At 52.0% G+C, this 24,738-nt stretch overlaps 2 protein-coding genes across 2 annotated transcripts in view; one reads left to right on the top strand and one right to left on the bottom strand.

Moving 5' to 3' along the window:
- Positions 1-7,270, top strand: part of GNAZ (G protein subunit alpha z) — a 51,910-nt gene extending 44,640 nt beyond the window's left edge. Inside the window, exon 3 of the mRNA XM_045887237.2 lies at positions 5,382-7,270. Within this exon, the coding sequence (XP_045743193.1) occupies positions 5,382-5,726 (345 nt within the window). The 3' untranslated portion in view covers positions 5,727-7,270. The remainder of the gene's footprint in view (positions 1-5,381) is intronic.
- The window catches only part of RSPH14 (radial spoke head 14 homolog), a 74,101-nt gene extending 54,624 nt beyond the window's left edge, over positions 1-19,477 (bottom strand). The window contains exons 1-3 of the mRNA XM_045887238.1: positions 19,279-19,477; positions 18,113-18,215; positions 15,091-15,209 (exon numbers count right to left, since the gene is read on the bottom strand). Of these exons, the coding sequence (XP_045743194.1) occupies positions 15,091-15,209; positions 18,113-18,215; positions 19,279-19,477 (421 nt within the window). The remainder of the gene's footprint in view (positions 1-15,090; positions 15,210-18,112; positions 18,216-19,278) is intronic.
- Between the last annotated feature and the right edge of the window lie 5,261 nt (positions 19,478-24,738).

Genomic DNA, 24,738 nt, shown 5'->3' with positions numbered 1-24,738 from the left:
CCCTCTCCCACCCAGCCAGCACGCAAGGAAACCAAAGGCAGCCCTGCTGTGCCATAGCTCCCAGGCTTGACCATCAAATTGGGGAAACAGTCATCACGAGGTGCTCCGCCTGGCACTCGGGGCTGTCCTGTGCACCCCTGAAAAGCTAAGGGTGCCTCCTGTGAGGAGGCAAGCCTCACACCGCTGAGGGCAGGGCCCAGTGGCCATCGCATCTCCAGGCTGAGCAGTCACAGGAGGTGCCCTGAGGAGCCAAGTGGCCCCAGAACCTGTGGTCAGCACAGAGGTGCTGCCGGCCCCAGGAACCTGTCAGGTGCTGACTGGCTGAGCCCAGGTCTGCAGTCAGGCCTGTCTCCCTCCAGCCCATGGAGCTGCTCCTGCGCTGGGACCATGGCGTCCCACAGCGGCTCTGTGCTGGGGGTGCAGGGAGGGGGCCCCGCCACTGAGAGCTGAGAGGAGACAACAGACACCCCTGTGCCAGGGCAAGGGGCAATGAGTGGCATGGGAGAGTGCCCACTGGGCAGCAGCAGCCACAGGACAAGGCCCAACAGACCCAGGTTCTTCTCACACCAGCACCTTCAATGCTCCTCGCAGTGGTCCTGGCATTGAATGCCATGACCATCCCATTTTACAGATGAGGAAACTGAGGCCCAGAGAGGAGAAATGACTTGTCCAAGGCACATCAAAAACTGATGGAGACAGCGAATGCCAGACCTCTGGCCCCGACCCTGTGATTGTAACCAGGGACAGGGACAGCCCTTCTGTGATCAGGAGAGCCTTCGTAGAGGATCAGAACCAAGGGGCAACATTCCCCTCACTATATGCAGGCTCCCCTTCACACCCCAGCTCACCCTGGCTGTGGGCCTCAAAATGAAGCTGGTCCAGTCCAGGCCACCAGGGGTGCTGACACATGGTAGCCATGTGCCTGGTGAAGGCCTCTGCTGCCAAGTTCAGCATTGAGCAAAGACCCCAGACTCACAGGCCAGCCAGCTCCTTAGGAACAGGTCATTAGGGGCACCTGGGTGGCTTGGTTGAGTGTCTGCCTTTGGCCCAGGTTGTGATCCTGGGGTCCTGGGATCGAGCCCCATGTCAGGCTCCCTGCTCAGCGTGGAGTTTATTTCTCCCTCTCCCTCTGACGTCCCCCTGCCTGACGTCCCCCTCTCTCAAATAAATAAAACCTTAAAAAAAGAAAAGGAACAGGTCATTACATTAGGTCCAGCCTGGTGACATCCACAGGCCACCTGGGGAAAAGTCTACTCAGTAGCATTGAGTATATTTGGACCTGAGTAGGAGCTTTTTTTTTTTTTTTTTTTTTGCAAATGGCCAAGAAATGACTTCTTTAGCACCCCGGGGACTACATGCAGCCCCCCAGCTGCTTCCCGCTGTCTGACATGCTTTGTTACAAATCACTGATTTCTCACCATGGGGCAGTATGATTCCCGCCATTGCCCACGCTTCTGATGGGAATTGTCTGTTCCACGTTTTTTATATAAATGAATGTGCAAACAAATCCCAGACTCCTAGAAAGGGCATCTTGCTGGTGAGCAGGCCCTGGAGAGAGCTGGCTGGGCATCAGAGCCCCAGGCTGGCACTGCTGGGGGCTACTGGTGGGTGTGCTTCCTCCTGGGTGAAGCACCCATGACCACTGCTCCGTTGGCAGCTAGAGCGGTAAAGGCAAGGAGGGCTTCTTGCTGGGAGAGAACATGTGGCTGGTGGAGACAGAGGGCTCTTAGGCGAGCCCTGGGAGTCGGCCTGTCCCAGCCTCTGTCTCCCCATGTGTGAAATGGGTAGCACCCCTGCTTGCAGCACAGACATGACTTGCAGGCTTCTCGAATTCCGCATCTACGAAGATGTTTGTATCGGGCTAACGGAAGTTTCGCAGGACAAGGGGATGATGTGCTAGCAATGATTCCAAAGCTACCCCTGGCTTCATTTGCCCTAGGGGCCCAGCAGCCCAGTTGGACTGCACAAGGATGGTGCCCAACCCTGGCTTACCACCTTTGGGGCCCTCAGCAGCAGCTCTGACCCATAACACCAAGTGGACAGAGTCACAAGGGAACTGGGTGGCAGGGGGGACCCCACGCAGGCCAGGGAGGAGAAGAATGGGGCCATAGCTGGTGTCCAGGCCATGTACACCCACTGGAGGGGGAGGCAGGGGAGGCCCTGAAGGCCAGACTGAGGGGCTGGGACTTTATCCTGGTGCAGGGTGCATAGCCAGACATATGCTGCAGGAAGGTGAACAGGGTATGGGGGTGGGAGAAGTCAGGGGAGCTTCCAGGAAGAAGGGGCCTTCAGCGAGGCTGCAGAGGGTGAGCAGAACATGGAGAGAGGAGGAGGGAGGCCCTAGAGGCTGGGCGGGGACCCACGGCACTCATTCCTCCCATACTCACACTCGTGCAGTTTCCAGAGTTACCGCCCAAAATAGCACGTTCCTTTTTCAATGATCTGTGCTTTGAGGTGTCAGGACACTTCTCTGCCCACTTGGGAGGCAGAAGGGCATGTGCCACAGTGACAGCACCATGGGCGCCCAGTCCCCCCTGTAGCACCAGGGCCCCACCCTGCCCACACGTCACCTGGGTTTGGCTCCTCAGCAGAGGGGCCTGGCACGGCGGCACCCCATGTGGGCCACGAGCACCCCGGGAGCAGCTGGGGATGGCAGGTGGAGTATAGCATCTAGGCCAGTGCTTCTCGAGCTCTGAAGCTCGTGTGTGTTTCTTTAAGCTGGTACCCGGTCGGTGCGTCCCCCAGGCTGTGCTGAATCCTGCCTGGCAGCGCCCACACAGCCAGGGTGTCTACACAGTTAGAGGTTTTGTGGTTACTCTTTGATGCCCACCATCTCCCAGGTGTGTAAATAATGGCCAGTGTGGTTACCCATGGTTTGTCCCAAGGAAGAGAGAGAAGCAGGAAACCTGAGCCCCCAAAAGCCAGGAAAGCAAGAGGAGCCCCAGGAGTGGGCAAGGGCCCCACGATGAGGGAGACCCCTGTTCTGTGGTCTTAGGCAGTAGTGATCCTTTGAGTATTTGCAAGGTACTGCCAAGGGCATGGCTGCCCTGTAAGGAAAGTGCCCGAGTTCCCAGATTTCCAAGTAAGGAACTTAAGGCTCAGAAAGATGTCTAGGGTCCAGAAAGCCTGCCAAGAGCTGTCTGTGGGGCAGAGGTTCACATGGGACAGGAAGGTCAGTTGGGGCTGAAGTCAGGAACCTGGGGTGAAGGGCAGCCGAGCTGGCCGTGAGGTGGGAGGGGAAATGTGGCCTATTGACCGCTCCAGTGCCACACAGGGCCTGCCCTCAAGGGGCCAACCGGCAGAGGCCTCAGTGCTGGCCAGCACGCGTGCCCATGCACTGTTCCAGCATGTTGGGGATGCCCTCCTGCCCCTCTGCTTCCCAGACTCCACAGCCTGCCCAGAGCTGCTGGGCTTGGGCCAGGTATAAGAGCTCCCCTGGCTTTCCCCCCAAGTGACCCAGCAGATACCCATTCTAGGACCCTGGCCATGTCCTGGCTCCCACTCCGTGAACCGCAGCTCCGTACTCAGGGCCCAGCCCTGGGCACTGGCCTGCTAGGTCCGACCTGCTGGTGGCCAGCCCATCCCACTCTGAGTCCTGGGCCCCTGTCTGGGCTCTGTCACCTGGCATGAGAGCTGGGGCCTGTCACTGGCCCTTAGGGCATGCTCAGCAAGTATTTGCTCAATGGATTAATGTGTGCATGCTAATGACCACATCTGTTATTTATCTGATGCGAAATTTGGGGTCAGAAATACAGCCCCTGATTATGACATCATTCCTAAGAGAATTGATAGCTCTGTTAGGCTTTAGAGTGTGGCTTCCAGGAATCCATTAGCGCTAATTACTCCCCAATAGAATGTGACATTCCTAGACCACCACTTATCTCACATTTGGGAACATGGTGTGGCTCTTCCAGGCTCTACTGGGGCTGGGGATCCTGCATCTTGTTTCTGCAGAAAGGTCACCACCCCCCGCCTTTTCCCAAAACCTGAAACCACTCACTTTCCAGAGTTTCTGGTATTCCTGAGCTCATTCTAAACAAGGCACAAGATCGGTTTTGGAAAACACAATCTCCAAGGTGTATATGGAATCTCAGGGCAGCTTCTCTGAGGTGGGAGAATAATGACAAGTACCTCTGAGCATCCTCTCCCCACTCAACCTGGTTCCTTCTCAGCACTGATGCTGTTAGACTGTGTACCTCAGGCGATTCAGGATCCCCAGGAGAGCAGGGTTTCACTGAGGCATCCTCCTGGACACCCCCATCTGGGGTGACCTCACTTAGGCCAACAGTGCTGCCCATCCATGCTGCAGTGAGCCTGAGCTCCTGGCTGTGGATCTTGGAGCACATTTCCCACCTCCTCAGGCCTCAGTTTCATCATCTGTAAAATGGGTTTAGGAAGGTGCAAGCCATGGCCACACCATCAGCACCAGCTGCGGCTTCCTTCATCATTACCACATGACTGGTGATATAATATGGTCAGAAAGTCCTTAAATCCAACGCCTCAGATCTAAACTAAACTAGTTGCGGGCTTTGTTCGGACATTTGGCTTGTTCATTTTATTTTAAAATGAGGGGCAGCTTTCACCATAGTAACTCACCAGGAGTCCTTTTGGAAGCTAGAATTATCAGTTGTGTGTGGAAACAGTGGGCTTGGGAGTCAGACAGATGCTTTATGTTCCTTAAAAACTCAGTCACTACAACCCATTTGAGGTCCTCAGAAAGAAGGGGTAAGTAAAGGCCAGTGCCACTTGGGTCACCGAGTCTCCTGGGCCACTGTCCTCACATGAGCCCAATGTCCTGGCCGGGGCAGAGGGGCCTGAGCCTTCCCCAACTCTCTGGACTGGAGCCTTTGGTTTTGGAAGCACAGGCTCTCCACTCACAGATCTGGCTGAGGACTGACGGTACCATATGACAGGACCAAGGCTTGGAGGACGGGCCAGAGCTGCCGGCCGGGCAGGAGGCTGGCCATGCTCACCTTGAGGGAGACGTGATGGCAGCTCGGGGGCCGTGAGCTAGCACAGGACCACAGGAGATGGGGCCCTCGGCTGTGAGTACCTAGTTGCCCGGGTCCCTGCAGCTGAGGGAGGCTGGGCAGCAGGCCCAAGCCACAGAGGAGGGTCCGATGAAGCAGGACAGCCCTTACAAAGAAGTGTCAGGGTGCCGAGGGCCGTGCCAGCCACTTCCCAGAGCCCGTGGGAGGCAGGTGAAGACAGACTTGGCTGACAGAGGAAGGACTTCCCAACAGAAGGATGACATTTCCAGGGCCGCGTCAGGCTGGGAGACCCTGCTGTGGGGTGGGAGGGCTTCCTCCCAGAAGGGCTGCAGGCCTCAAGCCTTTCCACGCTGCATCCCCTGATTAACACCCGCATTTTCCTGCCTGCAGAGTCGAATGGCAGAGAGCCTGCGCCTTTTTGACTCCATCTGTAACAACAACTGGTTCATCAACACCTCACTCATCCTCTTCCTGAACAAGAAGGACCTGCTGGCGGAGAAGATCCGGCGCATCCCGCTCACCATCTGCTTCCCTGAATACAAGGGCCAGAACACCTACGAGGAGGCCGCCGTCTACATCCAGCGGCAGTTCGAGGACCTGAACCGCAACAAGGAGACCAAGGAGATCTACTCCCACTTCACCTGTGCCACCGACACCAGTAACATCCAGTTTGTTTTTGATGCGGTGACAGACGTCATCATACAGAACAATCTCAAGTACATAGGCCTTTGCTGAGGAGCCGGGCTGGCCGGTTTGCCTGTGGTGAAACCCCTGGGGTGTCACACCCCCACTCGTGCTAGGGAGACCCAGCCCAGGGGCAGAAAACGGGGGGCCTGATGAATGTCCCCCCCGCCCCTGCACCTCCTTGGCCCCCACGTTTCCGCAAACATAAATATATACGGATAGATTGCTAGGTAGGTAGACGCACACACATGCACACACACACAGTCTGGAAATGGCCAAGTTCCCCGAAGCGTTGGAGCCTCTTGAAGACTTAAGCAGCTGTCACCAAGTTCACTACAAGCCCTTCCTGCCCCCTCACCTTGCCTTCCCGAGTTGGCCCCGCTCTGCATGGGGTTTCCCATGGGACTATGAGGAGAGGCGGCTGGGTCATCTGGAGGAAGCCAGCTCTGCCCAAGCCTCGGACTGGGGACCTTGCCGCTGACCAGGAGGGAGGACCAGAGCAGGGTCCGTGCGCCTTCCCTGCTGGCCACGCCTACCGCTGGCCTACTCTGTACCACATTTGTTCTGGAACCAGGGTGCGAGGCCAGATGACAGCACTAACCAGACCTCCAGCCACTCACAGCTCTTTTTAAAACAGCTTCAAAATATGCAGCAAAAATCCACACAATAACATGAGTGGCACGATTTGTTTCAAACTAGGCCAGCTGGGTTCCAGCTTTTCTTCTACTAGTCTGATGTTTTATAAATCAAACCCCGGTTTTTCTTCTCTGACATTTTTTTTTTTTTTTGGCCAAATCTCGTGGTGTTTCGCAGAAATACAGAAACTTTCAAATGCAGTTGAGTATTCTTTTTTAAAATGCAGATTTTCAAAACATATTTTTTTTTTCAGGTGGTCCTTTTTGTGTCTGGCTTGCTGAGTGTAAAAGTTGTTATCTGGATGAATCTGTCCCTCTGCTCCCGAGCGACACTGGGGCAGACGGTCGCCCTACGGCAGCCTCGCGGGGCCGCGTTGTACATAAGCCCGTGCAGCGTCCTCCTGTTACCGGTGCGGTTTCTGCTTCGTTTTTATTTCAGAAAATAAATGTGATGTATTTAAAGAAGGTTCTTCACCTAGGAGCGAATGAACAATAGCTAAATGTCTTGGTATTTAAAGAGTAAATTATTCGTGGCTTTGCAAGTGGAGGAAGGGGAAGCGAGAGATGGGGCCCTGGCCCCTGCACGTTCTGTACCTGAGACCGGCTGAGAGCCACTACAACTCCTGTGAAGGCTCAGCCAGCCTTGTAGCCTGAGGGAGTCCCCGCCGGGACCTTGCACTCTGGCCCTACCTGGCCCAGGGCCTGTGGCACCCGCCACCACGGGAGGACCTTGGCCCAGGGCCGCATGTAAATATGAAACCCCCGCCGTCAAGAGGGAAGGCACCGCCAGAGCCCTTGCCAAATCTCCTTTCCTCTCAGCCTCTGTTCGGTACCTGTATGTCCAAGGTCAGTGTGTGGAATCACAGCCAAGGACTTTAAGAGATGTACAGAGGGAAAGAGGAGCTGGTGATTGTATAAAAGGTAAAGATTGTCTACTTTAAGAAAATAAAATAACCTGAATGAGCTGAGCCTTGTCCTGCCGTGCTGTGACTGGCGGGAGGGGGCCCCGAGCCATCATCCATGCCCACCTCGCCTTTTTCTCTCCCCCGATCCACACATCCAGGCACAATCACTTTGAAATGAATGTCAAGAATAAACAACCTCAAGCAAGGAAAGAAACTGCAAGGGGGGGTGCGGCGCTGCCAGGCCCATGTGTCTGGAGGGGCTGAGGTTTGGGGGAAATGATGGCTCCAAGACCCCCGCCCAGCACTGGCCCAGGCCGCACCATCACCCAGACCCCTCACAGCCTAAAGACACCTCTGCCAGAGTGCAAGAGGTGGACAGCCTGGAGGGCGTCGACAGTGCCCAACAGTGAGGGTGGGGTCCTTGCAGGGTGTGGGGAGGAGGGGTCCCCCACCGTCCCGCTGTCTGCTGACTCTGGCCTGTGTGGTTAGGGGCATCTCCATGTGGTGGAAGGCACTAATTAGGAGTCAGGCAAGTTTGTTCACCCTGCACCAGGCACCTTATAGATTATTTTAACACCTCTACGGCGATAGGTTGTCAGCCGTGACCCGTTTTACAGATAAGGAAAGGTGCTCAAGGTCAAGGTCAGGGACTGGAGCAGAGAGGCAAGTGTTTCCCCAAGCCTGGGGTTCTTGCCTGGCTCTGCTCCTGATCACTTTGCACCCAGACACGATCCCACAGGGAGCACAGAGCCACCCTTGAGCCTCCTCCTCAAATCCAGGACCTACACAAAGCTCTGAGTGAGGACCAGTAGTTGGAGACACACGCATGCGCACACGCAGATACACATTACAGAGACACACATACAGATCGGGCTCTCTCCCTCCCCCACCCCTAAGCCCTCGTGGGGATTCCTTTCACGCCTTCCCACATCACCAAACAGCAAAAACCCAAGGGGACTTTTAAGAAGAAATAGCGTGTGACTTGAAATCTTTGAGACTTATTCTACGCTTTTAATGCCAACTGTGAAAAGAGCAGTAATTTCACCGTGAGCATCCTTCACCTAAAAATACACAGCTAGAGGGAAAATAGGAGGATTCTGCCTTCCCTCCTGATGTGCTCAGGGATGGGAGGTGGCTTCCCTGGGCCAGTGCTCCCAGTTCCCGGAGCCCAGTCAGCCAACTCTCCCAGGGCCCCGCTCTCCACCGCAATCTGTCTGCACTGCTTTTTTTCCTTTTAAACTTCCTCTGTGATCCGCTCCCTGCCTCATTTCACTGACACCTCTGACAGGTATGTTTCCTATACTCTCTTCTTCCGCAACATTTCAGAGACTGTGAATTCAGTGCATTTTATTTTTCATTTCGTACGTTGCCTATTTTTATTGAAGTATAATTGGCATTCCATCCTATTAGTTTCAGGTATTCCACATAGTGATTCAGTACTTTTATATACGTTATGAAATGATCCCCATGATAAGTCTAGTCACCCCACCCTCGGTCTGTGCTGGTTCTTCTTCTTGTGGGCCTGCTACACCCCCCTTTTGCTCTGCTCATCATGCTGACGTGCCTTCCCCTGTGCTCTCAGTCCAAGATGGTCTATCCCTTGGGGCCCAGCCTGCTGGGTGTTGGAGGTCCCCACCCTCCCACACTCCACTGCATAAAGCACCCATGCCAGGGCGAGGTGGGAAGCGGACCTGGCCCAGTCTGACCCACCTTCTTCCTCCACTGGGCCCAAACAGTGCCCAGTGTGGAGAAGGCACCTGCTAAGCTAAAGGTCCAGGAAAAGTCCACTGATGGTGGCAGCAGCCAGATGGAAATGAGCTCTGGGACCAGCAGCAGAGGGACCGGTGGGAGGACACCAGAGTTGGCAGGAGGGCGATCCTAAGGGGAGAGGCTCTACCCTGTGCAAGAAGGGCTGGCCCAGCCTCGCCCTCTGCAGGTGACTAACCACAGCCCAGGTCCCACGAAGTGGCCAAAGACTCCCTCTCCTAGGGCACACCACCATGTGGGCTCTGGGTATCGCCATCTGCCGCTATAGTTCTCGTGGTCACCTGAGATGGAGCCATGGGTCACTGACAATAATCCCAGCTCCCCTTGGTGACTGCTCACCGCATGGCCCTGCCGAACCTGGTACACACTTGTCTGATCCTCCCCAACTCCTGGGAAACCAAGATTACTGGTTCTGCTTTATAGAGGGCGAAAGTAGAGACCCAGAGGGGAGATGACTTCCCGGCATCACACAGTGTAACAAGTGATCCGACCAGGCCTGGGTCCCCAGGTCCAGTGCTCCCTCTGTCTACCCTCCCTGGAGCCCACGCAAGGCCCTGGCCATCTAGGACAAATGGGGGTGGGGTGCGGGTCTGCTGCCTCAGGGGCAAGTGCTGGGGAGGGCCACAGTCCCCCATGAGGACAAGGGGGCCCCACCAAGGCTGGACGGCACCCTGGGTGCTCTCTTCACTAAAAGATGAGCCAGGTGAGGGGCTTCCGTGCTGAGGTAGGTCCAAGGCCAGGGGCCAGCTGCTTCTGCCCAGCGCATACACTGGAAGGACTTGACCCTGTAATGAGCTGTCCCAAACCGCCTGGGAATATTATGAAAACCTTGTGGAGAGAGCTCAGAAAGACCGCCCGGTCCAAGAGAGCCCACGAGGATAGCTGTTGGGATGGTGACCTGCCTTGACTGGGCTGGACAGGGAAAGGCTCTCCCGGCTGGAGAAGGCCAGTGGATGGGGAGGGTGAGCGGAGAGGAGGCTTCAAGCAGGTGTACCAGGCTGGGAACCAGGTGGGCAGGGTCACCATTGGTGGGCATCGTCCTTTGCTAAGTCTGGGAAGGGGGCAGCTGCCCACCACAGACTGTCAGGCTGAGGACATGTCTGGGGCCTGCTGCACCCTGTCCTGAAGGCAGGTGAGAAAGGAAAGGCCCACCCCTCCGAGGCAGCCAGCCCCATTCCTGCACTCTGTGGTGTCAGAGCCAGGAGGAGCCAGGGCTGCTCTGGGCCACTTCCCCAGGCAGCCCAGGAGGAGGGATAGGGGTGCAGCAGCTTGCTTGCCCGACACTGCCTGCCTGAGAAGGGGAAGAACACCCTGTTTTGCTTCTCCAGCAGAGCCTCTCCCTAGGTGCTACTCCCACCCCTTCAGCTCTGATGTCGCCACGCACCTCAAAATTCCCAGGATCAGGGGCACCTGGGTGGCTCAGTCCTTAAGTGTCTGCCTTCGGCTCAGGTCATGATCCCAGGGTCCTGGGATCGAGCCCCGCATCGGGCTCCCAGCTCGGCGGGAGGCCTGCTTCTCCCTCTCCCACTCCCCCTGCTTGTGTTCCCTCTCTCGCTGTGTCTCTCTCTGTCAAATAAATAAATAAAATCTTAAAAAAAAAAATTCCCAGGATCAGAACTGCATCTGACATAAAGCCTGGTAAGCCCTGTCCCTCCCCAGGCCCATGCTGCTCCTGTCTGAGGCTGAGGAGCCAGACTGCACAGGAGAGGACTGAGCAAAGCCTCTCCGCTTCCCTTACCCCTCCCTGGCTGGTGCTCACCTCTGGGCAGGGAGGGGCACCTGTTTTGAGCCCCACAGCCCCACCCAAGCCAGGCTGCACACAGTGTCGGAGAGAGAGCAGTCCCAGCACCGTGATGCTGCCGCAGCTGGGCCAGCAGCTCAGAGCTCAGTCCACACTCACAGGTACACCCAGTCACCCTGTTCCAGGCCACTGTCAGAAGGTCCAGGGCTATTCAGCTGCCTCCCAAAATCCAGTTACAGAAGAATCTTCAGTTTTGGCATCAGAGTTCTCTCCTGTACTGCCTGGCCACAAAATAAGACCTGTTTCTGTGTGGGGTTGGCAGAAACGAGGGAGCAGACAGAGATTCCCCCAGAATCCCCAGCGGCCACTCAGGGCCCAGCTGACAGGGAACCTGGGCTGGAGGCTTCTGTGTGGCATTTGCTTCTACAATCCTGGTTTCTCTTCACCTGACTTGCAGCACCCCGGGGCCTGAGAAGAGAGCCAGGCCCGGTCAGGCAGTCATCAGTCCTGTGGCACCCCCTGCTGGTTACTACAGGAAACCACACAGCAGGCCCGGGCCCTCCAGGCCCAACCACTCAAGAGGGAAGACCTCCGTTTCCCTACAGATACCGCACACTACGGACGAAGCAATTGAGGCACAGTGGCTGGAACAGAGCAAGGGCCCAACACAGTTGTTGAATTAATGAAGGAGGGAGGGAGTGAACTGCCACAAATAAATAACAAATGATCCTTTAAAATATGGCATAAAAGCTGCGAACACCAATATTTGTTGAGTGCCGGGCACTCGGCCAGGGGCAGAGGGTGCCTTGTGGCATGGCAGTGGATAGAAAACCCGTACTAATGACCACCAGTAGGAGAGCCAGCTGAGTCCAGACTATGCCAGGCCCATAGGCACACAGACTCCCATGCTCTGGGATAAAGCCAACACTCTCCGACAGGCTGTGCTACTGCCCAAGGTCACATGCTGCTTGAAAGTGCAGCCATGAAGGAGATGTACCCACCCCACCCCGAGGCCCAGCAAGGACACCACCTGGGACACAGCCACACTGGCCACCCCAGAAGCCACAGGGCTCAGAGTCCCCCCAGGAGGACTTCTTGGGGTGTCTGCCATACCCCATGTCTCCCTTTCTCCCTCCAGCTATTCCCCCCCACCCACCCAGTGCTGCACATCCCTCACCAGAGTGTCCCAGGCACGTCACAATGAGCAGCACCCAAGAAAGCCTGTGAGAGAGGGTGCAGCTCACTCCCGGGGCCCTGGGTGAGGTTTGTCAGAACCATGGCCCCACTACTCCTTGTGATGCACCCAGTGCTTGTGGATTCCAGAACAATTTTGCAGGAAGGAGATAGAAGCAGGGCCCTCCCCACCAGAACACAGATTACCGTAGAGCTTTTGTAACTAAGACCGTGTCAGATTGGCAAGGGCTAAACAAGAAGACCTACAAATAAACAAACAAACAAAAATCCAGGCCAGGTACCTTCACCAGCTAAATGTGAAAAGCAAAACTCCTACACGTTTAGAACAAAATAGGGCAGAATATCTTCATGAGCTCTTAAGCAGCACCAAACACACACGCGTGCACACACACACACACACAGGGAAAGACGGATGAAACTGACTACATTCAAATGAAAAACTGCTGGGCTAATGAATAAGCAAATAAACAGTGAAAAGCCACGCAACAACCCAGGAAATGGTCTTTGCAATGTGTGTAGCCAACGAAGGGTTGGAATCCAGGATGAATGAAACACTCCCTCAGATCAGTAAGAAATGGAAAAACAGCTCAACAGAACGCTCAGGTTCCGGGGAGGCACTGGGCAGGAGAGGAGAGGCGGGTGGTGCCAGGCAGAGGAAAGACGCCCCCTCTCCCCGACACAGGGGACGGCAAAGCCACACAACAGTGCAACAGCACAGCACGCCATCAGGTTGCTGGTGAGGATGTGCAACGGGCTCTCTCCTGGCTGGAGGAGGGCGGTCTGGGAAGCCATTGCAGTATCTGGCCAAGCTGAAGGCCATGCATTCTCCCCCCTCCACAAGGATGCTCTCCTCCAGCAGAGGCCTTGGAGGGACTCCAGGAAAATCTGAGCGGGAACACTGGGGATCAGAAACAACCAGCCTGCCCTGTGAGCCAAGCAGGGGTAAGTGTATTGAATGTCAGTGTTACATTCAAACAAACACCAGAAGGGTATATGCCATGGTTAAGATAGTCAAACAGAGCCTGTGACACAACATGAGTAAGTTTCAAAATTATAGTTAGGTTAAGTGGCAAGGGGATACATTCAGCAAGATCCATTGGCATCGAGTTTTAAAACATGCTAGGCAAGATCTCTATATAACTACATTCATGGTAACATATAAAGATGTGCGCTAGGGATATAGTCAGAAATTACTGGGGGCTCCAGGGAGGGCAGGAGAAAGGGTGCTGGGTGGGGAGGTTCACAGGGTGCTCGGACTGTTATTACTTTTTTTAAACAAAAATCTCAAGCAAATGGGAACTATGGTAGAATATTAAGACTTAGCAAAGCCGTGATGGCAACTGATGTTTACTATCATTGTCTCTGTATTTCTCTGAATGCTTCAACAGGTCGCAATAATTTAAGAAAGCTGGCTGGGAGCTCCACACCCCAAGAAGGAACATTCCTGTGTGGTGAGCACAGGGCATTCATTTAGCTCAGCCCTGAGCACTGGTGCTTCACAAACACCCCACTATCCCAGTGGCCCTCAGTCATGGCCTCAAAGGAGAACCAGCCAAGGTGTGTTTGAGAAAGATATGTGCGCCCGCTCCCAGAGACAGATCTTGTTGGCCTGGGATAGGGCCAGGGATAAGTGTGTCCTTTTAAAAGACCACCAGAGGTTCTGTTGTCTGGCCTAGCATGCTCCCCAGCACCCAGCCTGGCCCAGGTAGCAGGCGCGCCTCCCAGATGGGCAGCAATCCCAGGCCCCCAAGGACTCCAGTCCGTTTGGCCTGCCTCTCTGTACCTGATCCCATAGTCATCTCTCTCTAGGCCCTCAGCTCAGGGAGTACTCTCACGTGGAGTTGAGTGTTTATGGCGTGTTTCATGCAGGGTGATGCGCTACACGCTTGGCGAGCGTCTTCTCACTTGCCCTCACTTCAGGCCTCTGAGGCAGGTAGTATCGGCCTCACTTTAGAAATGAGGAAATAACCCAACCAGGGGCATGCAAGGAACCAGTGGAAGGGCAGAGGGAACCCAGGGCTGTCTCACTCCTGGGTTGCAACACCTTTTTGCCCACCTTTAACTTAAGGCGCCCCCTTTAAGGCCTTGATATCACGCCTCTTGGAATGAGCCCCCTGTTTAAAAATGTTCATTGCACCACGTGACAGGGCGGACGTGAAACTGACACAAATCTCAACCCTCTAGCTGTAGTGGGTGGGTGGCCGTCACCCTGGACTCTGCCTCTAATCAGCAGGAGCACTCAACTGAAGGGGACCTCAAGCCCGGGGGGCAGGCTTTCTTCATTCCTTAAACGTGCTATGGCACATTTCACAAATGAGGGCTATAATCATCAGGGAAACACAAATTAAAACCAAAATGAGACACTACCACACACCTACCCACCAAAATAGCTAAAATAAAGAGCCAGGAAAGATCAAGTGTGGGTGAGGATCGAGAGCATGTGGAACTCTAAGACACTGCTGGTGGGAGCGTAAATTGGTATAACTATTTTAGAAAACCATTGGCGGTACCTTCTAAAGCTGCACATAAACTTGTCCTATCCCCAGCAATTCCCCTCCCAGGTATGTCTCAAAAGAAATGCATCTATACGTCCATCAAAAGGCACTCACAAGAATGTTTATAGACACTCTATTCTTGGTAGCCATACACTAGAAACAATTCAAATGTCCGTTGGCAACAAAGTGGATAAAGAAACTGTAGTATACTCATATAATGTGAATACCACACTCTAGCGCAAATCAGCAAAAACCATACATGGATCTCAGAGACAAAACGTTGAGTCACAAGAAAGCTAGAAACAAGATGTTACAGACTGTATGTTTCCACTCACGTAGAGTTTAAGAAAAGACATAAAACAATCTATGGTTTCATAAATAGAAGATACTGTTTCCCTTTGGGTGAGGGGTAGTAACTGGTCTGGGGCATGTGGGAAGTTTTTAGAGTGGTGGCGATACTCTAGAAGTTACTCAATCTGGGTAGTGGTTCCATGGCATGTTCACTTAGTACAATTTAATAAAACGTTCATGTATGATTTGTGCCTTTTTGATATGTACCATCAGTAAAAGCATAACTTTTTTTAAAAAAAATGTGCTCTAGACCACGATCTGCAGCATGGCACGTGAGTGACCTGGAGTGGAGACCGGGGGCCACCTGAGTGCCCACGGAGAGCCTACCTGAGGGGAGCTGGGCCACGTGCTTCAACGCCAGGTGCAAGTTCTCTCGACAGGCTGGCTGAGGGTCGTTCAGCAGGTAGGACAAGGCAGGGATGACATCGTGCTTTAAAAAGCCCTCTCTGGGGAAAAGAATTCAGATTTAGACACAATTAAACCATGCCCAGAGAGGATCCAGTTAAGAGCAAGGAGGAAGGTGCCCACCCACAGCAGGCCACATTCCTCCAGGTTCCAAGGAGAAGAAAAAGGCCAGAGGTGGACAATCTATTACAGCATCTCTAGAGGCCATGAGAGCAGTGTGGCTTGTGTGTGAGTGGAAGGAACCACATGTTGGAATCACACAGCTCTGCCCCTTCCTTAGCTAGGACTCCGATGTTCTTTGTGCCCCCAGATGCTTCCTTTTACTCTTGTGAGTGTCAGTCCTATTATCTGTAAAATGAGGATGGGCAGCAGAACCTCACAACTGACCCACCCTGAACTTCGGGGATCCACCCACCGGGGCACACACCCACTGATGCTCCAGGCTCTGCAAACTCCGCCCCTGGAAGCCCCTGCCTCTTCCCCCAGCTTGCCAACATCCAGATGCTTACCTCCAAACCTATGTAGCCTGTTATGCTGCTTGTTATAATTATATAAGTTAATTAACTATTAGGTAAGCCAATTAGATGTGAGAAGAGTTGTTGTTTTTTGTTTTTTTTTTTTTTAATTTCCTTATGAAAACAAAGTTGATTGCTTTGGGAAGACTCAAAAGTGAGTCTCAAAAAAAAAATGAGATGACTGTAAAAGATTCTAGAAGGTTTTTACATGCAGATTACTCCATTAATGTCTTTGAGTTCTCGCTCTATTGGGAAGAAACCAAAGTTGCAAATTAGATGATGTTATAGGTGTGGTTTAAGCAAAAAAGATGATGGGAAACACCAACCAGTGGGCCCACACCCAAGAAGAGGCCCTGGGTGGCACACAGGGATTGGTGAATGCCTAATTATTTGTGCCTGGGGTTAAAATGAACAGTTTAAAGGGAATGTACAATTTCTTCAATTGCTGGCTTTGTAACCATTTCTTTTGATTAACTGCTGGGCCTGAGCACATCTGGCATGAGGGCTTCTGAGGTCATATCTCTCGGGACTGGGGTCAGTGAGAACTCAGTGTGATGCCTTTGCCCAGGGCCTGACACACAGGAAGTGCCCAACCAATCGTGCTCATGCCGTGTCGGCCAGGATTTAACCTACGGTGAGTTCTGAGTCATTCTGGGACAAGAAAATCCTAGCAGGGCACCCCGGTTGCAGGAGACTTCCCTGACGGCCCATCATGAGGTGTCTGGGCCTCTTCAGTCAGTGCCTAGTCGCCCATCCCTGTCACTCCTGCTTTGTAAGGCCGCCATATTTGCCCTGAGAGCATCTGTCCCCCGCACCAGCAGGTGAGCCAGGGGAGCTAGACCTCCTGGAAGGCTCTCCCGTTTGTGGGCTGTCATACCAACTGACTCCTCAAGGTGACAAGACGTCAAGCCCCAGGCTGCTACCCTCATCCCCTCTTCCTGTTGCTACCTGTGTGGGTACAAGAGGTACAGAAGTTTCCACATGAGCAGTTACTTAGAGCTCGACAGGCTCCACAAGCTACTGGCTTTAAGTTATAAGATCCCACTGAACTGGGAACAACTTCAGAAATTGGCCTCCATTACTTTTGGCCCTTTGCATTCTTCATCTACTGCGGTGTGGTGGAGTGAGACAGAGTTTGGGAATCCTGGCCCCTGATCTTTTGGTTCTCCCCCTGACACCTGGAGGTGGCAGCATGAGGGATGGCAGACACTGAAGGAGTGTGCGGGCCAGGCCATAGCAGGTCCTTGGTCAGTGATCCTTGCTTCACTGCCTGTCCCCCCCCATCCCCTGCTACCGTGGCCATATCCCCCAACCTCCTTCTGCCACTAAACAAACCAACAGGCACCCCCACTAGGCTCACAATTTCCTTGTACTTGGCCAAGCTCCAAGCACTTCTCCCCACAGTGTCTGTCAGCCCTTGTTGGGGGGCTACCACTTAATGTCCACATTGGGTCCAGAGAGAGAAAAAAGGAACACGAAAAATGAGAGGCGCTTCAGTCCTCTATGCTCCTAAGTATTAAAGCACTTTCCCTGGGTCTGTCTCAGATAAGCACAGCGAGACTCCACCAAGGTCACATCAGGAAAGGTTGAGGTCCCCAGACACCAGGGCTCCTGCTCCCCGCCACTCCTCTGCCCTGCTTGGTGCAAAGCATGTGAATTAGGGATCTCACTGTAGCACCACCTCCCCATACGCACCCCGTTCATTCATAGCGACCCATCAGGCCAGGGCTATACATGGTTCAGGCTAACCACGTTCCCTTCTGGGGACCTGAAATTAGAACCCAGAGAGGAGTCAGGGAGTGGGGAGGTCAGGGGGACTGAGGGACCGACGCCCCCATCTGTAGATGGCCCTGAGCAAGCGGAGTGCCAGTTCACAGAGACTATCTGCAGGGAGAAGGCGGCAGCGGTCCCCAGAGAGAGGAGCACCCAGTGGCCACCCAGGCCAACGTGAGGCCAACGTTTCGGGGCTGAGCACTTCACATGCGCCAACCTATTGAACTCCCTGCCCCCACGAGCAGGTGCAGACGAGGACATTGGGGCACAGAGAGCTTGAGGAGAGGCGGGCCTGAGCAACCTTACATTTCGTGAGATGCCCTGACACTCCTGAAAGGACAAGCCGGAAGACAGTGAGCATCCTGCCCCTCTATTCCTTCTTTCTGGGCATGTGCACACTGGGCAGCAGTCCCTGGGCAGGGGCTCCAGGGCTGTTTGTGGTTCTCGGTTCTGTTTTCAATACCAAGTAAAACTAGTGATCCCAGGTCAAGAGCGTGAACTGAACAGATATGGGAATGCACCCCCACCCTCCCTTTGACACACACACAAACTGACAGACAAAAATTCAGAGTATTCAAGGTCATCCAAGGGCCTGCCACCCAGGGGAGGGGTGTGGCTCCAAAGCATGACATTGATTTCCAGAGATAGCTGCCCACCTGCCCACGTTATGGGTCGCCATGATGTAGAGCACCTCGGTGGTCTTTATCCGCACCATGTCATTGCTATCCTTCAGCAAAGCTTTCAGGCTCTCCAGGCAGCCTGCAAGGCACAAAAACCTTTGAACATCTACCAGTCTAAGAAACCAACTCACCTAGAAGTCGACGGGTGAGCCAATGTCAGGCAATAAGAAACTACCAGAAGCTCTGCTGCTTTGGGGCCTGGGGGGAATCGTGTCAGTTGCAAAGGAGTTCCGATTCACTGAAGGGGTCTCTGGGCTAGAAAGGCTCACACAGGGGACTGTGTTATCTAACGCCCTGCACACTTCCAAATGATGCCTTGTCTCTCCGTCCACTACAGGATTAAGAAAATGGCCTTTGCATTTGGAGAGACTGAGGGGTCAAATTCTCACCCCTGTCCCCAGTTAGTCCTGTACCCTTGAATAGGTTACACCTAGGGATGCCAGGTTGAGCAAATAAAAATCCTGCTTTATTTATTTATCTGGCAACCCTAGCCTCGTACCCCTCCTCTGAAAACCTCCAGTTTTCGTATCTGTCAGTTTTCTTATCTTCCCTCCCAAGGCAGGTGCTATGAGAATTAAGATAACACAGGCAGTGTGCTGGGGTGGTGCTGCCCAGAGTCAGGCTTATGAAACAGCAACTCCTATTACTGAAGCTCCAACCCGGTATCCTAGGCCCTGGTTCTGGGAACCACAGCCAAATCTGGAATTAACTAGCCCTTTGCTAGGGCTGGAGAAAGAAGCAGCAATTCGTCCATCATGCGCCTGATCTGGGAAACGTGTGACCATGTCATGAAAATCACCTCAAGCCTTATTTTGATAATTAGCAGCGTGGGACACAAGGGACATAGCTCCCAGATACATGTGTGGTTTAGTAAGGCGTGTGCCTATCTTTTGTGACAGTCTCATGGATGAGATAGATAAACAGCTCTGTTTGGTGGATTTGTGGCCACCTGGTTGAGCCATAGCAGAGGGGACTGATTCGTGGCTCTGGGTGGGACGCTGGTGGTGTATGAGCAAGGACTGACTGGCCAGCCGGGAGGGACGCAGTGAAGGGACCAGGTCGCCTCAGCCCCTCCCACTTTGAGCCACTGTGTCTGTCCATCCAGACCCCAGTCATGGTCACCTGGGCTGTGACACTCTCACCTATGTCAATGGCCACGTAGACATGCTCAGGGTCGTGCATGAGGTCACACAAAGCCATGAGGGCTTTCTGCCTCGTCAGGAGGTCCTCCGACTGCAGCTCCTCGTTCAGCTTCGGCAGGGCCCGACAGCCATAGGCAATGGCGGCCTGGGCGGGGTTGATGTCGGGGGGCAGGTACATGGAGATCCGGGCATGGGCCATCTTTCCACGCCTGCAGAGGGCAACTCTCTAGCTTTCAAAACAAAGCTTTGCAGAAACCACTGATTAAGAGAACCCAAAAAGTTATCGTTATTACTGCTGGGATTTAGAAGCTACTTCTCATTTGATCCTCAAAACTGTAAGGGCAGTCAGGTAGGTATCTTTATTTCCAATTTGTGGATGAGCAAACTGAGGCTGAGAGCAATGAAGGAATCTGCTCAAAGTCACAATAAAGGTCAATAGCAGCCCAAATTGCAAACTCCAGAGTCCTCCCATGCTTAACAACAGAGGAAATCACCAATACTTTACAGGCTGGGCCTTGGGTCAAAGGCACCAAAGAGACAAAGCAGACCAAATGAGCAAACACAAATATGGTCACGATGGGGAGGACTTATCTTACACCAGCAACACCTAGTATTTAACTCAACTACTCCAGAAGGACAGGACTTGCGTTATCCCAATTTTACAAAGGAAGTAGTTGAGGTCTAAGGATAGGAGTTGGCTTCAGGTCATGGAACTGATAAGGCCAGGAGCCAACGTTCAAATCCAGGTCTAGTTCATTCATCCACCAGGGACCCTATTCAGATGCTGCTGCTGCTTCTTCTTTTTTTTTTTTTTTAATATTCAGTTAGCCACTGTATAGTATTCAGATGCTTCTGACATATCCACAAAAAAAGGAATTAAGGTTAAAGTGTGATTTATTTTTTTTACACACATACACTCTTGGAGCAACTATAGGCAGTGTGGTTCAGTATAGCTGACCCTTGAACAACACAGGTGTGAAATGCACAGTCCACTTACACATGGATTTTTTATAAAACAGTACTTTTTTTTACATAACACACTTTTTGCATAAATATTTTTTACATAAATACTGAATGTGTTCTCTCCCTTATACTTTTATTAATAACATTTTCTTTCCTCTAGCTTCCTTTATTGTGAGAATATAGTATACAATAAATATGACATCACATACATGTTAATCGACTGTTTATGTTATCGGTAAGGCTCTGGTCAACAGTAGGCTTACTAATAGTGAAGGAGGCAGTCAAAGGTTACAAGTGGATTTTCGACTGTGGGGGAAGGGTAGTATTGGCACTCCTAAGCCCTATGTTGTTCAAGGGTCAACTGTAGTTAGGAACGGGCTCCAGACCGGGGCACCTGGGTGGCTCAGATGGTTAAGCGTCTGCCTTCAGCTCAGGTCATGATCCCAGCGTCCTGGCATCGAGCCCCGCATCGGGCTCCCTGCTCAGCGGGGAGTCTGCTTCTCCCTCTCCCTCCGCCTCTCTCCCTGCTCATGCGCTCTCTCTCTCTCTCTCTGTATCTCTGTGTCTCAAATGAATAAATAAAATCTTTTTAAAAAAATTTAAAATTAAATAAATAAATAAATAAAAAAGAACGGGCTCCAGACCTAGGCCATGGGTGGCCCTTGACAAGTTCCTTCTATCTGTGTCTTTCTACAGCTGCAAAAGGGAGGTGATAATAGCACCTCCTTCCCTCCCTGCCAGAGTGGTCGTATGAACTGCTACTCATGAGTCTGGCGCACCAGGCTCTGGATATGTCATGTCCTCTGTGGCTACTATTATGGGGGTGGTGGTTCCTGCGATTAGTCCCCGTGACAACCCCAGCCCTATAGGAATGATCAACTTCAGTAAAGGAGGTGAGCCAGACTCTGATTCTGGGCACCAAATGACGGGGGCAAGAGGGGAGGGGGCCTAGCTGGGAGGGACGTGGCCATTTCTGGGCTCCCCGGGCAAGGAACAGTGGGTGCTGGGGACAAGGGCCTCCCCTCTTCTAAGGAGCATGGGTTAGGGAGGTAAGAGGACGCGAGCCCAGTGTGAACCGGGCTGGGTGGATCTGGGGACCCCCTGTTCCCTCTGGCGGCCGCCGGCTCACCTGCCTCAGCCCGCGGTCCCGGGAAGCGCCGTTGCCAGGCGACCGGGTTGCCAGGCTACCCCGCGGCGTCCGCAACGCCCGCCGCGCAGGCGCGAACGGCCCCGGAGCCGGGACCAGCTGTAAAGTAGGGACAATGATGCTTTACAGGGTTACCGTGTGGAACAAAGACGGCTCAGCTTTGTTCATGGTACAAAAGGGAAGCGAAGTGATTGTACTTTTTCTCTGAATTGAACACTGCATGCCTTTAATCCTCAGAGTAAACTCGGGAAGTGATAATGTCCAGTTTACAAACTTCAGAAAGGTTCAGTAGCTTCCCCCAAATTACACTGGCCTGATCCCTGGACAGTCTAGCCCTGGCCCATGCTCCTTCATCTACAATCTGATTACCTGCTAATGACATAGATCGCCCCTGCAGTGGAGCAAACACACTACTGGCTGGAGCAATTGTTCTTAAAAGCAAGCCAGACCCAGGCATCACCTGCATAAAACTCTCCCATGGCTTCCCACTGGTCTCAGGACAGACTCCAAACTCCTAGCCTGCTACTCAAGGCCCTGAGTCATGGCCTCCTTCAGCCATGCTGGATTCTTTTAATTTCCCAAATGATCAACTCTTTCTTGCAGCCTGAGCTGCTTGTAACACTAACCACTTCTTTGTCCTTTAAGACACAGCTTGGTGTACACTTCTTCCATGAATCCTATCCTCTCCCCAACTCCAAATTAGTAAATGATCCCATAGCTTAATTATCCCATTGGCACACTTCCTCCTTTAATTCTCTATTTATTTCTGTTTCCCTCAGCAGACTCCAACTTCCCTGAGGGTGGAGGCCTTGTCAGTCCTGTTTACTTGCCTTTCCAGTACCAGGAATATACTAGAAGTTTCAGTCAATATAGAATAAATGAATGGTTAATGGACTTGAATCAAGAATTAAAATCTACAAATCACTTTCACCACCTCGTGTGATCCTCACAAAGAACACTTGAAGTTGATAGCCACATCCATTTTATAGCTGAGTAAACTGAGGCTCAGGAAGAGGTAGAGCAACTCACATAAGTCCACCCCCTAAGCCTGAGCCCTTAGCACTGAAACTTAACTAACAAAGGCACCAAGCATTAGCCTCCAGCACAATTAGCTTTAAAATGAAGATAACTTAGATCAGTGTGCCCAGGATCCCATATTGTGATGTGGAGATCTGCCCCCTACTGTGGTTCTTCAAAGGACCTAGTCACAAAGGATCTCTAACCCAGAGCTTCCTAGCTCTTTTAGGAAGGCGGTGTGGAGAGCACTGGACTAGGAGTCAGGAAATCTGGTTTCCAATTCTAGTTCTAACTCGCTGGGCAAATTCTTTTGATTTTGTGAGCCTTAGGTTCCCTATCTGTGAAATCAGAGAGCTGAATCAAGTAGATTCTCAAAGTTGGGAACCCTGGGCCTTTCAGAATCTGGTAATAGAGTCTTTTTTTTTTTTTAATTATGCTTCAGTTTTATTATTTTTCAATCTCCATTTTGTTATCTTTTAAAGATACACACAATATTATATTAGTATATATGTTAATTATAAAACATATAAATATAATAATTACATGTGAATTCACCACCAGAACATTATCAATGCCTGCATCCTCTTCCCCTATCTCATACCATCATTGTAGGGACAATGATGCTTTACAGGGTTACTGTGTGGAACAAAGACGGCTCAGCTTTGTTCATGGTACAAAAGGGAAGCGAAGTGATTGTACTTTTTCTCTGAATTGAACACTGCATGCCTTTAATCCTCAGAGTAAACTCGGGAAGTGATAATGTCCAGTTTACAGACAAACTTAGAAAGGTTCAGTAGCTTCCCCCAAATTACACTGGCCTGATCCCTGGACAGTCTAGCCCTGGCCCATCTTCCTCTCCAAAGCTAACTACTCTCTCATTTTGTGATTACACAGTCTTACAAGTGTCTCTGGAGGCCATCTAGCCCACATGCTTCACTCTTCAAACAGAAACTAGCTTATAGGAGCTCAGTGAATCAGGTCAGCTTTTAAACAGCCATTAATTATAGAAATTAACTTTATAATATGAGCTCTAGAAGCCAGGCATATGATATTCAGGCTTCATTAGATTCAGAACTATGCAGATTAAGGTCAATGAATAGTAGGCCGCTGCAGGGGGCTCACTCCAATCAAAGGCCAATGCTACAGCAAAAGTTCTTATGCCATGATTGCCAAGACGAGGAGGTGTCTGCGGGAAAGACTTGATTGAGGGAAGCACACCAAAATACATCAAGCCTTGCTCCACTGCAGGGGCAAGGCCAGAGATGGGGGGATGTTGTTTATCATCTGTGTTCCAAATTGTTTATTTTCATTTGAGTTATTTATTGAATAGGCAATATATGCACATAGAGGAAAATCTAGAAAGTATGAAAGTAAGATGTCTCCCTCCCTTCTCAGTCCCCAGCCATCAGGTTGTCCTTACCTGTAGCAACCACTGGTATCTTTCCAGAGCTAAGCTAAACTTACACAAGTAAATATGATTCATTTACTTTTTATTGTGGCAGGATACTTCAAAAAGTGTTCTCTATACCTTCTTTTTTAAAATTTAATATTTATTCATTCACTTAACATTCACTAAATGTCTGCTATGCCCAGGCACTGTTTAGCCCACGTGATACGTGGATGAAATAAACACAAACACCCCTGCTCTCCGTGGAGCCAGTGAAGGGAGATAGACAATCAACAAAAACAATAAGTTATATAATATGTTAGAAAATAGTAGGTGCCTGGGAGAAACAGAACCGAATAAGGGGTTGGGAGGATGCTACAATTGTAAATAGGCTGCTTTGGGGAGGCCTCATCTAGTGGTGTTATCTGAGCAAACTTGAAGAAGGGGAAGGAGGGGAGCAATGTGAATATCTGGGGAAAAAGCATTCCAGGCTTAGGGAATAGCCAGTACAAATACTCTGGCGCCTGGTGTGTTGCAGGAACAGTAAGGAGGCCAGGGGAGCCTGTGTGGGATGGGGGGATGGGGAGAAAGCGGTAGAAGATGAGAGGAAATAAGGCCAGAGCAAATTACGTGAAGCCTCTTGGGCCACTGTAAGGATTTTACTAATCTGAGAGAGATGAGGAGGCACTGGACGGTTTGGAGCCAAAGATTGCCATGATCTGATTTGTTTTAACAGGAGGATCCCTGAGTCACCCAACTGGGAATAGGATAAGGGCAAGGGTAAAGGCAAGGCGACCAGTTGGAGAGAAGATGCTGGCTTGGACAAAGTGGAAGGGGCGGGCGGTAAGAGGATATTGGACAAATTTTCAGGGTAGAACCTACTGGATTTACTGATAAATCAGATACGGGTTGTGAGAAAAAGGAGTCAAAAGATCTTGGAGATCCC

This window comes from Mirounga angustirostris, unplaced genomic scaffold (genome assembly GCF_029215605.1).
Source record: "Mirounga angustirostris isolate CCGP_5_RB_7025 unplaced genomic scaffold, mMirAng1.0.hap1 SCAF_14, whole genome shotgun sequence".
Classification (NCBI taxonomy): domain Eukaryota; kingdom Metazoa; phylum Chordata; class Mammalia; order Carnivora; family Phocidae; genus Mirounga; species Mirounga angustirostris.
The sequence above is the reverse complement of the archived record's forward strand: the minus strand, read 5'-3'. Positions and strand labels throughout refer to the sequence as shown.